A 15,796-nucleotide genomic window follows, 5' to 3' on the forward strand; every position below is an offset into this window, starting at 1 on the left:
GGAATATATCAGAAAAGCGCACTGATACGCTCAATAGTTTGTGCGTTTTATTGTCTTTGAATAAAACGCATGAGGACACAAGCTGTGCGCGTGACTATTAGACAATCCATAGAAAAAAATCATAGACATACTATATGGGTGTTATGAACCAAATTGGAATTTAAATGATTTCCTTTGGAATAAAATCACAACACACAAGACTACATAATACAGTCACGTGTGCAGCGATCACACCTCAAAGCGGAGTCAGCAGGCCAGACAGGAAACCCCTTCTTTGACATCTGAACCCAAACCACGTGGATGACACTATAGGCCTCACTTTAGGAAAAATATATTTTTTACCTTTGCAGTTTTAAAAATGGTTCAGATAAGGAAAAATATTTTAAAATAGTAATTATTATAGATGCAGAATAAATGTTATGTGGGTGAAGTCAAGTGGAGCTTTATTTTTGAAATAAAAGTTGTAATTAAATAATCAACCACTCACTTTAATTTAATTTAGCATATTTTTCCATGTCAGTTTTTTCTGCATCTATTTTTAATTAAAAACCTGTAATTTATCTAGAACTTTCGTGTTTGTAATGATGTGAGGTATTTTCCTGGATTTAAAAAGTTAAAAAATTGTCAAAATTTGCTCTTTTATTAAGAAAAAAAGACATGCAGGGAATTTAGTCTTTTAAAATGTATTGTATTTTTTCACTGTACAATACATCCATGTTTGATTATGTTTTTTTTTTTTAATTAACTCAAAAATACAAACATTTTGCACAGCACATGTCTACAGTTGGAAAAAGAAACAAATAGCTACTTTCATTTATGTTCATGAACCTTCTCTATCTCTCTTTCTGGTGAAAACAGAACCACATTGCAACCTTTCCCGACACCATGAACAGTAATTTGGTGGCAGCCAGCTTTGCGCCTTCTGGGGTGACCAGAAAAGCTTTTAGTGAACAGACACAGTGCCATCTAGCGGTGGGATTCAGCACAGAGGCACCGCTGGAGCTGATGTTTCCTGATCAAAGTTTCCTTTCAGAAGGTAAATTAGTAAAGGATTCGGAATTGAAAAACTTTTTAAAATAAATACATTTATAAATTTGTATTGAAAAAATAATAAAATAAGATAGAAATAAGAACCATCTAATAATATTTTAAAAAAAAATCTGTCAGAATATGTGAAGTTTTGAGTTAAATTTGATTTTCAACCTTTTTTTAGAGCAAGTTTGAAGTTTGGTTTTGTGTGTTGACCCAGAAAACCTCAGAAGCTTCTAAGATGTACTTGTTATCTTTGAAGGAACAGACGTTTCGAGTGAGCGCACTGGTTTGAGTTCAACGCCAGCACTTCAGAAAAACAGCTGCAGGTAGAAGGAGAAGAATGTCCAGTTATTGGGATGAACTTAAGTCAAAACAAGAGCGCACTCTCTCCTTGCATCACCTTGCTGATGGAATCACTCCATATCTGGAGGCCATCTGGATGCAGCAAACCTTGGAATTGTATCCAAACAATCCGTCTCTGCTTTACAGTCCATCACCAAACTCCCAAATGTTTTTATTTAAGTCTCTGCTGCAAAAAAACAATAAAAAATCATCGATCTGACCCGTGACAGCAGCACTCAAGAGTTACTAATTAGCATGAAGAAAAATTACCCAAAAGCAACAAAAACAGTTTTTGAAGCTCTGTCACTCACATGTAAAACCAGCACAGCCCCTCTCCACAGAGAACCCACTGATGATAAATGTAGCCCAGAGCAGCAGCTGCTGAGGCAACTTCAACACAATGGACAGTCTGATGCTCTCAAGCAGTGTCACATTACTACTCTCTGCTATGATCTAGTACTCAATTTGTCTCAATATTTTGCTCAATAGGCCAAGATAGCACAAGTGGGTACCCTCTGTTACCCCTGACTTGCAGTCCATCCTCAAATAGACATACATGTGGCACTGGGGGATGGCCAATGAGACAGTTCCTTCCCAGAAAGATGGCTCAAGCAATGCGGAGTGCAGCCTCAGTGTGTTCTCTGCAGGCCTGTCACTCAGCCCGGCCATCTCCGCTCCCTGGGTCAGCACAGGTTAAGCAGCATCTGTCATCCAGAGAAGCGCCATTGTATTTTGAGGAATAGATGCAGCAGACAATCCCCCCTCCATCACCCCTGCCGCCGCCACCGCCGCCGTCGCCACACAAACACACATCATGTGGCTCCACAACAACAGGAAGGACTGAAGGGAATCTCTGGAGCTAAACTGGAGCCAATTCCGGAGGATGAGGAAACGCTGGTGACTTCACTGCCAGCCCGTGTTAGGCCAGAAATAACTGTCCTGTCCTGAAAACCTGCCGTCCCTGAACAAGTCCCACCCCAGGAGAGAGGGGCACACAAAAGCACATGACACAAACTGACCCTAATCTTCCTCGTGCCACATCCGCAGCACCACGAATGCTCTTGTGTTATTCTATAAAGCTACACACAAACTTGTTATCATTTAAGACATTAAATAATCTGAAAAGAGCAGCAATTCTTTATCAAGCAGGTTCTTCTGGCCATCACAAAGTGGTTTAAGGTCTGAACAGAGACTTGGAAGGATGCCTGGATGTCCTGCTGTGCCGTGTCTCCAGCCCCCTCTTTCAGCTTTTTCTTCATCTGTTGCTGAATCTATTTAAATGTCAGGGGCTCACTCCTGACACGTCCCTTCCTCTCGTCTTGGAGGGAGACACATGGATGGATGGAAGCCTACTGCAAACTGCTGTGAGCCACCACTTAACAGGAGGTGTGTGGGCGAGCCTGCCCATCTCCCAATTTAGAAACTGCATTATTTGCACGTTCAGTGGCAGAAATGACTGGTTTCCGTGCAGCAGACGTATGTGAGAACCCTTCGACAAACAATATGACGAAAAGAAAAAAAAACAGCTATCTTAGCAAGCAGACTGGAGGCTTTTCCTGCTCTTAAGCACAGACTTTGCTGGTATTGAGCAATTTTCCTTTGACCTGGAAGTTGCACAAAGTCTCGTTCAGAACGTTGTCATCCATTTGCGATCACAGCACACAAGTTTTAGGTCAGCTTCAAGGAGTTTGAAATCATAGAAAGTTTGTATCCCTGCTAGTGCACTAAATATGAGAATATTTGCAACATTTCCAATCAGCAAATTTGATCAACTTTGAGTGAAAAGCTTACATTTAAAATAGGAAGATCCTCACAGACTGAGCTTAATGAACAGCAGGGCTGACTGACACCCCAAACATACACAATTCAGTCTATTACTATTTAAAAGTTCACAACTCTCCACAGTGGGCATCAATATACATTTATAACCTTTCATTCTTAAAGCATTTTTATTATGTTACTGAATACAGATTTAATATTTTTTGTAAATTACAGTGGTGGAATTAAGTATTTGATCCCTTTGCTAATTTTGTAGGTTTGTCCACGTAAAATGAAAATGACAGTCTGTCCTCCAAACGGTGGACTTATTTGAACAGTGAGATAGAAAATTAAGAAATTGACTTGAAATAGTTTAAGTTTATTGAGGTAAATAAATATTTCATCCCTTTGCAACCATTAGGAGTACTGGTTCACTCACAGACTCCCATAGTCAACCTGTCACCTGAACTGTAGACTTGTTTGAGCCGATTACCTGCAGAAAAGATATTTGTCCACAGAATCAGTCAGACTCTAAAGTCTCCAACATGGGAAAGACTCGAGAGGTTTCAGTGGATTTAAGAGAGAACATTCTAGATCTGTAGAATGGACTATAAACCGTCAGTAAGAAGCTGGGGGTTAAGGTGACAACTGTTGGTAATAAATTACAAGAACATGAACGTCAGTCCACCTATATAAGGTCTGGGGCTCCAAACAAGATCCTACCTGGTGGGGCTTCCAGGATTGTGAGAAATCACAATCACAGATTAAAAAAAAAAAAAAAAAACCTTTGGTAAGGCTTGCAGTGCTCACATAGTCCTCCTGCTTAATTCTGGGATACTTTTGCTATAAGAAGTTATACCATTACTTTTGCTGGGTAATTTTTACCAGATGTAATATACCCAATAAAAAGTATTTGTCTTAAAAAATAGATCAAAATATGACAACAGTAGTTTTATTTCATTTTCAATGTGGTTTATGTAACAAAATGGAAAATAAAAACATAGGAAGATTGCTTGAAAATTACTGAAAAATTAGAATTTTGAGAACAAAAAATTCCTTAAAAGAAAATGATGATACTGGAGACTTGGTCTTCGATCCACCCATGATTTAGAGAGTGTTAAGGTGCTGTGCTCAGATGAGACCAAAATTAAGCTCTTTGCCATTAACTCAACCTTTTGCGTTTGAAGATAAATGCTGTCCATGACCTCAAGAACATCATTCCCAATGTCAAGCACTGAGGTGGAAACATCATGCTTTGGAGGTGTTTTCTGCACATGGATAGGAGGATGGTTGAAGCTACGTACCGTCAACTCCTGAGAGAGAACCTCCTACCTTCGTCTAGAAGACTTAAAATGGATGGTGCATGGGTCTTCCGACAAGACACAAGATTATTAAGTGGAAATTGTTCACACAAATTCTAAAAAAACAAACCGTATTACGTAAATAACTGATTTTAAAGCAGCATGTTTAGAACAAACCTCTACAAGAAGATGTATTGTAAGAAAAGGTTTAAATTTATTGATACAATATGCAGACAAGATTTCTAGAAAGAAAAGGCACAATGTCATACATTCACCACCACGTCCTGCTGATCCTTAAAAGCTAATTAGAGCCTTTAAAAAAATACAAGCTTTTCAGATCAATGACTCCTTTCATAAATTAGAATAAGACAGCACATGGACATACTGATTACAAGGCAGATCATTGGTTTTAAACATTTCTGGCCCCCTGAAACACACAATATTCCAGAACAGTAACGAGTGCAAGAAGCAATAAAATAGACTCATTCGACAATCGCTGGGTGTGGAAACTGTGTTTTCATATTTACAAGAGGAAAGTGTGCTGTGTGAGCATTGGTCACCTGAGTGAAGTAGATTGCTTAAAGGATGTTCCTAAGACTAATATGTTCCTATTTTGTTTTCTGAACACATGTAAACATGATGTGTAGACTTCTTTGGACTAAATGTCCACATCTGACATTTTGAAAGTTGAGTGTCTACAAGATCCTTCTGGAAAAAAGATAGGAATTTCTTTTTGTAAATAGCACTCAAAGTGGGAAATTGCACTTGTGTTAAAATCTTTCCAACATGTAACCAAACACAGATATGGAAATCTGCAGCTCCACCGTTACAGCTTTATGTGAGGAGAAATTACAAATTCAATCATGCAGAGGAAACATCAGCTAAAGGCTAATGGTAACGCTTAGCCACCAGAAAAGTAAAGTCAGAGGAGCGATTGGCAGAGGAGCCTCACAGATTGAAGTGTGCAGTGTGGTGCTGGTGCTGACCGGACACTGATGGAGCAGATCTGTAAACATCAGCGTGGAAGGAAGGAGACAGGTGGGTCTTTGGGGAGCCGCCTGCCTCCAAAAAGCAGATGAGTGGGACAGGCGTCCTCGGTGGGCAGGCAGCGTGTGGCACGGTTTGGCTTGTGACAGAGGCTGGAGGGGTGTAGCACCATCTGTGGCTGTTTTTCAGAGCTTTTTTCCCTCCCGGGACATCTGTTAAAAGAGGTGAGCGCTGGGTGTTATGAGTCTTCAGGAAAGTGAGGGGCTGTTGAGAAGGTGAAGAAACCTGCATGGATCTGCCCAGATTGAGCTTTTAGCAGATCAGTCAGCTCAAAGGTATCCACACCTGTGAGCAGGTGTGTGTGCAAGAAGGAATTCACACGTTGATCCTCGTCTGGAGTGTATACAGCATATGCACCGGTATTTTTCTTCTTTTTTTTGTACCAAGTTTGAACGGCAGTTAGAGTGACTACTTGCACAGGCATGATTGTCAGTGATAATGAGATGCGGTGCTTTGGGTTGAGGTGGGATGATGGCAGGAGGAATATAATGGGCCCGGGCGCCAAGGGTGTTAGTAATCACTTAATGGAGGCTGTGGCAGGAATGAACATGAGTATGACAAACAGTCTCTTGTCAGGGAATGTAAACCACTGAGCCATGGGTGTTTACTGTAAGACAGAGGAGACAAAGTGAGGCTGTAAGGACACTTCTCGGTGAGGAATGTGTTTAAGACCATCAAAAAGAAAACTTCTGATTAAACACAAAAGAAATATTTGGTCTAATATCAAAGCTAAGTCGATCTGCTTTAGTTTTCATCTTTCCTGGAAGCAGCTCCTCCCCGGATCTCCAGTAAGTTGAGGTTTCATGATGATGGTGATTCAAATGAACCAAAGCCTTATCAACTAGGATCGTGCTGGATTCCACCCTCCTTCCCAAAAAAAAAATAAAAAAAATCAATTCCTGTTTGGGGTCAGGTCAGGGATCTGCTCTATTGATTGCAGGTAGATGAGCTTGCTTCCCCGCAGCCGGCATCATTTAAGGTTAAAAGTGGCATCAGCGGAGGCAGACTCCATCCCTGCTGTCATGGTGGGCGTCTCAAACGTTGAGCCTTCTCATTGGTCTGCAGCAGTGGTTCCCCGGACCTCACCCCGCCTGCGAAGCTGCGAGGAAAAACAAATGAGCATCCAAGTTAGTTTTGTACATATTAACTGATATGGACGGGCTAAGCTTCAGATTGAAATGTCTTATCTTTTCATTCATCACAAGTTTACTTGGGAGTTTTTACTAATTTCTGTGCAAATCATCAAAACGTGTGAAATTGCTTTTTTTGCAAAGTGAAATCTAAATCCCTTGAAAAACAAAATCTGTTCCAACAGTCCTTATCAAGCCTTCTGTTTGTCTTCTAAGAAGATAAAAGCATCACTTTCAAATCCTCCCACCCAGGCACCGCTGGCTTTGGAAAGTCAATTAGTGCAGGAATCTGATAGCCCAACACCTTAAATGAAACGGCTGGAACCAACAGTGGCTCTAAACAGAGTAATAGACAGATCTGATGAAATGGCACGAGGATTTACCTTCCAACTTCTCCATCCTTTTTCCTCCTTCTCCCTCTCTTCTCCCTCAATCACAGACTCCTCAACAGCAGAATTCCATTTGTATGTTAATGAGATGGAGGAAAACAGACGAGCCATCTCGCAGCAACCTGCAGCCCAAACCTGCAGCTTTCCCTTCGCTTACCACTTCCACTATACGTGCAGAATACAGACACAGCCTTAATGTAAAGCGCTCTCACTGCGGGCTGGTGGAGAAGGTGAGGAGTCGGAGGCGTCATCCAACCCCGCTAACCCCTGAGCTCAGAGCTTCAGGCCTCAAACAGCCTCCTCACCACTGCGCTCTTTGATGGCACTCTCCTGTTTACTTACTCCAAGGGAAAATGGGAAACACATGCAGAATTGGGCGAGATGTTCTGAGGGGTGGGGCGGGGGGGAGGCAGAGCTGAAAATGCTGCGCAGTGGCAGAACGCCAGAAACGTTTGGCCCTCTCCGACCAGTCTGGTTCAGATTCCTCCCGTGTTCTCCTTGTACGGCCAAAAGTTCCCAGACTGATATTTGAATCCGCTCCAAGCCTGAAGGAGTGGTAAAACGCGATGAAGACTGCCAGTCCCAGGAATCACAGACGCTCTGTGTGAGGAAAATCTCTCTCTTCTCAGAACTCGATTCTTCCAAAGTGATGCTGAACTTTATGGGTCCTGGAGACTAAAAGCTGAGCACTCTGATGGGACGTTTTCACTGGATCGACTAAAACACCTCGTGACCAGACACATTACTCCCATTCTGTGACATGGATTCATGCAAAGTGGGATGTAGACATGTGAAATACCTTGACACCTCATCACCAAGTGCAGAGTGAAAAAAGAAAGGCCTCAAACCAGCAGAAAAGATGTACGCGGGTTTTTCCACTGGGGCTTTGGTTAGCTGTCCCACCACAGAAATGGCCTCAACCAGTCAAACCACACTGGTCTGCTGCTGTGATTTTCCCACAGAACACCGACGCTTCATTTAGTGAACCTGAACAGTAAGTTAGGTTGAAATAGCAACACAGTAAACTATTTTCCAACTCTTATTCTTAATACAAGCAGACTCCTGAGTATGCAGGAAGTTCTGATTGTGAAGTTCTACCATTAGATGAGCTGTAACCTAACATGGTGGTCCCCAACCTTTTTTAGGCCACGGGCCGGTTTAAATTGGACAATATTTTCAAAAACTGACCTGAACCGGGCCAAAGTTGGCAATTTTAAGGTTCTGGTTTCTGAAAATCTATTTTCAAAATAAAATGCTACTACAAGAAATTTTGTTTTGAAAAGTCTAAAAATATCACTATTTTTTATACAGATGCTAAAGACTCAATGAGACAAAGTTGTTGATTTTTATCAGTTGTTTTAGATTTGTAAAAATTCCATAGAAAAGGGAACATCACATGATCTTTCCCCCATAGAATGCCATTTTAACACTAAATCCATTCTCTTTCAGGGCAGGCAGATGGATCATAGTTTGTCTTTACATAAATCCTCATTCATTGGGTATTTTTTCAACACAAATGAATATTTTCTGAGCTACAGTTTCTGAACGGATGCCTACAAATTCAGTCTTGCGGAAGGAAAATTCTCAAATGTCCCTTTTACAAGTTTCCACAAATCAGCAACTTTATTTAATTGAATCTTTGATCTCTATAAAATGTTTGCAGCTGGTTTATACTTTGTGTGATGAAGATTTTCCTTTTAATGTCAAAGTGGAGGCTAACAACTGTAAGCTAGCTTCAGCTACGTCCAACACTTCAGGTGTGATGGAGCATAATAAAATAAGGCAACCTTTGTAAAATTGGTATTTTTCTAAAAATAATATAAACGTGAATCCACCGTCTCTCCAACTTTATTATCTGCGTGTGTGAGACAGTCGAGAGTCTGTCTCCACGTATTATCTAGAGCGGCTTCTGCTACATGAGAACAACTGTATCAATAAATTCGTATGTGGAGGAAGACTCCTGGTTTTGTTTTTAAACAGCAGCTCTATTGTTCTGTGTAGTTGAAGGCTCTTATTCTGTTTCCTCGCTGGCTCTTTTCTCCCTGAAAAAAAATTCCAAATAAGTTTTATTGTTTGATTTTTGTGAGCTTTGGCTACTAACTTAGCTTTCTCAAGTAGCCATGCAGTTGACGCTTTAAGTCACATGACCAAGATGGATGTAGTGAAAAGAATCTGGTAGTTGTCAAAAAAAATTCCTTCAAGATAAAAAAAATTAAACCAAATTGAATTATCTAAGTTAGTGCATGTATTCCTTTTTTTTTGTCCAGGCCCGGTACCAAATGACCAGAGGTTTGGGACCACTAACCTAACACATATCCTTAGATCACACTATAAAACACAAGGCCTTTGGTGAAAAGACAGTAATAAAGGATTTGTACAGTTAGCCCGAGCTAGACCAGTGGAAAAACAGCCGGATAATATCCAACAAGAACTTACTGAGCAACAAACCTAGACCTGGCTAATCCTCTGCAGCCTTTGTACCTTGAACGGAGCCCTTCGATCGCATCTAGACAAACATAAAATACAGCTGAGGACATGGAGAACCTGTGGGAAACATTGGAATTAAGAAACCTTAGATGCCAAATTTATAATTTGATAGCCAAGTGGTTATAAGGGAAAGTTAAAAAATGTTTTAAAAACTTCAAAGAAAACTGTTCCCTTGAGGTCAGCTCACTTAAAATAGGATCTACGCTTCAATTCTATTTTACTGCCACCCACCTCGCATAAAGAAATCACACGACCACGCTTTTCTTTTACATTTTTTTGGAAGATTAACAAAGAAAAACGAATATCTGAATCAATAAAAAAATTCAGAAGAGCAAATTACATGCATCTTTGACCAATTCAGTGCACCGTAAAAAGGAGAAGATTTATACAGTATGTCATGGTTTAATAGGTTTGAGTCTTGTGAAACTGGTGTTTCACAATGAGTCCGAATGTATCTTTAGAGGAGAATCAACATGCATGATAACTGGATCAAGACTGCAGCATGTCACAGGAAATAAACCCCAGAAACATTGCAAGCAGAGGCAGATGATTGCTTGCAGCATCTGCATTTTGCACCGTGCATGCAGCAGAAACGATGACAAAAAAAGATTAACTCAGCATGAGGTCACATGACCGGCTGGTGTGCACTAAAATGATTTATCAAGCCAAAGAGGTAAGCTACATTTTCTTACTATATTTATTTCTTGCAAGAATCGATTAACCCAAGTAAAAAGCCACAAACTAGTTAACTTGGTGAATTGATTGGGCTTTACAAACTTTTGCTATCAAGAGTATTATGTTTCGTTTATGGCAAATCAATAACAGTACTTTAAAAAAATATATTTTGATTCCCTTTGGAAAAACTTTCTTCAGTTACATAATATTTGTGTTTATTGACACAATTACTACACAATATTTCCATAAAATGCACAAAGCTTAGATAAAATGCTGGATAGCAGTTACCAGAACACACAAACAGCATCTACCTCTTCCAGCTCTTTCTGTGTCTCCGCCTCCATTCGCCGGATATCGTCCATGTTCAGCTCCACCCACTTATCAATCCAACAGAAGAGCTGGCGATGGAAGTTGTTGAAGATCCTCTTTTCTTGCTGGAGATAACAACATTAAAATCCGTTATGACAGTCATGTACAAATGTGATTATTCCAGGAATTAATACATTTGGTGCATTAAAAAAAATCAAATTTGTGTTACAAAAGTCACATTTAAAGACCCACTCAGATCATCTTTTGATCTATTTTAAAAATATCCAATGTAGATTATGCAATTTTTGGCCAAATTCAAAAACCTGTGTTGTTTTCTAGGACATAGTTTCTGCAGAACAGTAGTAGCTCATTAGAAATTCACCTTAGAGTTGTGGGCCGGACTGTTGGCCCCTTCTTGCTCTCATTGCCGAAAGCTTTGAGTCAGCCTAGCACATTTTCTATATCACAAACACAAATTTTTTCATCTGCTCCTGATTTACAATGATTTGAATAAAGTCCCCCTATGAAACTTTTTTATTTTTAAAAAATGTTCCCAGTAGTGTTTTTTTAAATTATGATGTTCTTAGCCAAAATCTCACAACCTAAGTGTCTTAAAAAAGCAATTTTTCCTGTTGATCTGAAGTCTGTTTCCAAAACCTCTTCTAGGTGGGTTGGCCATTAGCGCTAAGGTGAGCAGCTCCGCCCCCTTAACGTCCCTCTGTCTGATTATGATATAGCTCCATGTCTCCCTTGACGGGAGCTGGGGAGATCCGCGAGAAGGGCCTGGTGCGGGTCGAGGGTTGACCGCTGTATCCGCAAACCGCCCTACGAGAGATCCGACCTCCCACCCGGACAAGCCGGTCAGTGGGGTGCCGGAGACCCCACGGGGCGAGCTGTCTCCGGCAGCAGGGAGGGGAAGCCAACGGGTCCTCTAGCTGAGGCCAGCCTCGCATTTCAAACCTTGCAAAAAACCTCACATTTATTGATCAGGCAGATTAGGGGGTTTGCACATTCGCTCTTGGCCCTTACCGTTGTGACATCACAACGGCTCATTAATTCAAACAGAGCATCTGTGCGACAGTTTGACTGACAGCAATTTAAAAAGGAAAAATACTCCAAAATGCAAAAACAAAACGATTTCTGACTGCATCTGTTCTCTTTCAGAAAAATGCAACACACGTCAAAAACTCAAAAAACACGATTTTGATCGGGAAATACTCATAAATGGTATTTTTAACATAAATTGTCTTTAAATATGTCCTCCATCAAAAACAGGATTTTCACCAGAGTGGGTCTTTAGGAAGAAACTACTTCAAGAAGAGATCGTAAAGCAGAAAGTTGGGATGATTTCAGTGACTCAACAGATGACATTAACATTCCCAAACCTCATGGATGAAGTTCTCCACTTTGGTCTGCAGACCCCACCACTTAAACTTGACTGTAACGAGTTTGTAGGCACACATCTTTGGGCATTCAGTGTTGCTCACCAGCTCCTTCTGTTGGAAGAAACAGCAAAAAACATGAAGAGTATCACTTTTCAAAAAGCAACAAAAAACTTGACTAACTTTTCTTTTGATTGATAAAAAAAGCACGAGGCTAAAAGCATCCAACTTTCAAAGCTAGGATGTATTAATACATAATGCTTTGGTTGTGGTGGTTGCTAAAATAATTATCAATATGAAGATGTGCTGTGCACAGATAAAAAAGTGTCCTAATCTAAAACACGCTTTCCAAATTCATTTGCTGCTGCCTGCCTGCCGCCTCGCTCTGAAGAACAGAGGGAGAGGAGGAAGGGGGTTGGGGCACGGCAAAGTGGATAAACTCCAGATGAAGGGACCATTTCTCTGCCTCCTTCCTGACAGCGACACCGCTCCCGACAGGCACGCCTTTGTGGTCACAGAAGGCAGATAAAACGCCGCTCACCGAGCGATAAGGGCGTCGCAGTGCAAAGCCGGTTACATTATTAACACCTAGGACCTGCTTGCCCCCAGAACACACACACGCCCCCCCAGCCCCTCTGAGAACCCCTGTTTAATTAATCACTTCATTCTGGCACGGCATTCCAAGAGAAAATGCCACAGACCCGTCTCAATCACCCTCATCCCACTGCCGTTTGATGCTGCGATCATGGCGGAGTGCAGCAGAAGGGAAATGAGAAACATTTCTAAATTTGCAGTGGGTTTAGAAAAGTTGTCATCGCTAAAGGAGAACTTCACATGAAACGGATTCTACATCAAAACACTTACGGTGACATTTTCTTCTCTCCCTCTCTGTGCCCCACTCAAAGAAGCTGAAGTTTTCAGAAATACAAAGGGTACTGATATGCAAGCATGTGTGCATGCAGAGATAGACAAGAGTTTTATTGCTCTGAGAAGCTGGCAGAAATTGTGCCTCTGTTGTCACATAACTACCTTTTTTTTTAGTCTTTTCTACCTTTACTGAAAACAGTCTTTTTCCATGTCCGCAACGGATGGGAAAGCAATCTAATTAAAAAAAATAAAATAAAATAAAATAAAATAAAATAAAATAAAAGTCATGCTTCTTTCTTCATACTTTTTAAAGCAGTTTGGCTGCCTTTGTTCTTTAAAAATTCCTGCGACAGAGCAAAGTTTCCCATGGTAGCTTCAGGGGCTCCACTGCAGGATAGAAATTCTCAGTGCTCTAAAGCAAGCAGGACCGGTTTGTGAGGCTGCTGCCTTCAGAGGGGGAAAAACGCAGCATGTCGACGTTTCATTGAGTACGATTAGCAACTTTGCTTAGTGGGTTCTCTTCAGATCTACAACTTATCAAATTAGAATTTCAGCACAAAAATCATAAGCTTCTTTTGCGTGTTTTGTGAGGATTAGATGAGCAGTCTGTGTTAGTTTGGTGGAAGTACGGCATGTGAAAAACAAATGCTTACTGAAAGTAAAACTTGGTTTTGTCTTTATGTGACAATTAAAGAGCTTCTTCCTCCATGTTCATTTCATCCCAAATATTGCAGTATAAAGAATGCATTGAGGTTTATGTCAAGTTTAATGTATGTCCAAAAAACTATTTACCTTCCAATCATGTCCCAGAGGACCTCTGCCAGTTTTAGCCGACTTGAACTTTGAAGGATCCTCGTCTGGTTTGTAGTCCTGTTGACAGATTTGTAATTTAGTCACTACAGCAATATATAGAGATATAATTAAAAAAAATGAATCCACACAGCAGGTTTTTGTCTTCAAATATAATTTGATATCACTTAAAAACACTTTACATTTACAAAGGTCACATGATTCAGATGGAACATCACCTGAAACGAAAAGATGGAGGCCTGAAGGGACCAAAAAGGAATCAGTTTAAAAATCTTTTTTTTTAATGAAAAACAAATGCCGGTAAAGAAAATTACGATTAAGAAGAGTTCCCTTTAAAACCACAGTTTTTGTTGAATTCCTGTTTTTCATTTGTGCAAGAGGATGGATGACTGTGCAAACGGTCTGCAGCACACAGTCATGGCCGCTTGAAAAAAAGAAAAACAGCCCTCAAACAAGTGTCCTCGTCTTTCATTCTGTTCCACTGGGCTCAAGTTTGTGTGGATTCTAATAACAGCAGCACTACATTATTAGAGTGGTGCAGAAGATAATAAATGTGCCGCAAAAGGCTTTGCTAACCTAAAAATAGTATTTGATTATTGATGCAAAACAACTCATTCACTGAAGAGTGAAGTCAAAGGATATATTTTGTTGTCTAAAAAACAGTAGCACTCATCTTTATATATTTCTATACTAGAATTTTCTGCCAGACCTGCTTCAATAAACTGCATAGTTTCACTCCACTTCCATCCTAGCGCCACAGAAACACATTTTGTATAAGCGTACACATAATCAGAGATACTAAGAGCAAAAAAATAAGCATGCCCAACAGGACAAAACTGACATCATAAAACAGGCAGGAGAAATACTAATACAAATAAATGAAACAGCTTTTAAATTATCAACAGCTCAAGGGCCCAGTAATTTTAAATAAATCATGATGCGCCTGCAGCTAAAGGCATCTTTTTGGGAGCTACTGGCCAAACGGAGGGAAGCCAAACACATGGAAAGGAATGAAAAGGCATCGTCAAACACCAGTGTGCACACAGCCACTATAATTTGTCCGTTTTAATGCTCAGAGCTCAATCGCTATAACAATATACTGCACCGCACTAATGAGGTCTATGAATCGATATGTCACGGTACTCAAACCAGAGCTACTCTTCAAGTAAAAAGAATGCGCGTTAAAGTGCAAGTGCGCTGTGTGTGTATTTGTCTAGTTCCTCTAATTACACTAACAAACTCATCTGTGCTGGCGGTACGCCTCAGGGCCTGCAGTCATGCCCGAGGCTGAGCGCTGATAGGGCCCTGAGACACAACACACTGCTCCGGCAAGGCGAACACGTCCGTCTTGTTAACTCCCCACAACAGACAAACACGGACGCGCACGGAAACCGATGCTTCTTGGTCAAACAGCCACACGTCTATCTGCGCGCAGACAGGTGACGCGAAATGAGGCAACTGGAAGTCAAATAACAGCAACGATCTGCAACAGCTTCAAATGAGATTTCAAAGATTTCAAAAGTTTATACGTTCACATTTTAAAAAATCATAAACACCATCTGAGCAGCTCAAGATTTGAAGCAGCAAATAATATTTTTATAAAAAAACTGTATATTTACATGATACACATATTTTGTAAACAGATTTTGTTAAGCAATGATTTGAAATATACAGAAGATAAATAAAATATGGTCTTGTTTACAGTTGTTTTACTTTATTTGAACTTATAATGAGCACAGTCAACCTTATTTTCAATACGCACATCAAGTCTAAACTATATCAAAATTTCAAAAGTAAGCTAAGAGCACTCGTACGACTTGGGTATTAATCGGTCGTGTATTAGTAAAATATTAAACATTATTAAAGGATAAATTCTAAGTTATTTGGGAAATCTTTTATTCAGAATAAAACATTTAAAATTTATTTTTTTTAGGAAATAGGCAACAGAAGTGCAAAATCTCTAATTTGTTCACTGCATTTTTACAACAATAAAAAAAATGTGTTTTCACGTTTTTTAACAAAAAAACTTTAATATATGACCTTGTATATTGCTAACTTGATAAAATAATACCTCCATCCTGTCTAAAAGAATATTTGTTCCGTACTTCTCATGAACCAGAAATCACTTTTTTTTCCCAGTAAAACTGCACCTGAATGTCTACTTACAGCATTGGACACCTGACTTCTATCTGCAATGTCGATTGGCACCACTGCTACATTCTTCCACGTGGAAGCGTCTAGATTGTGAACCTGCAAAAACCAAAATG

General features: G+C 40.1%; 1 protein-coding gene across 3 annotated transcripts in view; it reads right to left on the reverse strand.

The window, feature by feature from the left end:
* Positions 1-4,625: 4,625 nt before the first annotated feature.
* The window catches only part of LOC112148594 (phosphatidylinositol transfer protein beta isoform), an 18,891-nt gene continuing 7,720 nt past the window's right edge, over positions 4,626-15,796 (reverse strand). Inside the window, exons 7-12 of one of the 3 annotated variants that reach the window (XM_024275833.2) lie at positions 15,696-15,779; positions 13,512-13,589; positions 11,856-11,966; positions 10,473-10,595; positions 9,448-9,505; positions 4,626-6,579 (exon numbers count right to left, since the gene is read on the reverse strand). In XM_024275833.2, coding sequence (XP_024131601.1) covers positions 9,458-9,505; positions 10,473-10,595; positions 11,856-11,966; positions 13,512-13,589; positions 15,696-15,779 — 444 coding nt within the window. In that variant the 3' untranslated portion in view covers positions 4,626-6,579; positions 9,448-9,457. Of the gene's footprint in view, positions 6,580-9,435; positions 9,506-10,472; positions 10,596-11,855; positions 11,967-13,511; positions 13,590-15,695; positions 15,780-15,796 lie in introns of all 3 variants that reach the window. The other 2 variants (XM_024275830.2, XM_024275832.2) reach the window with 2 other exon arrangements.

The sequence above is a fragment of the Oryzias melastigma genome, linkage group LG9 (genome assembly GCF_002922805.2).
Source record: "Oryzias melastigma strain HK-1 linkage group LG9, ASM292280v2, whole genome shotgun sequence".
NCBI classification, from domain to species: Eukaryota; Metazoa; Chordata; class Actinopteri; order Beloniformes; family Adrianichthyidae; genus Oryzias; species Oryzias melastigma.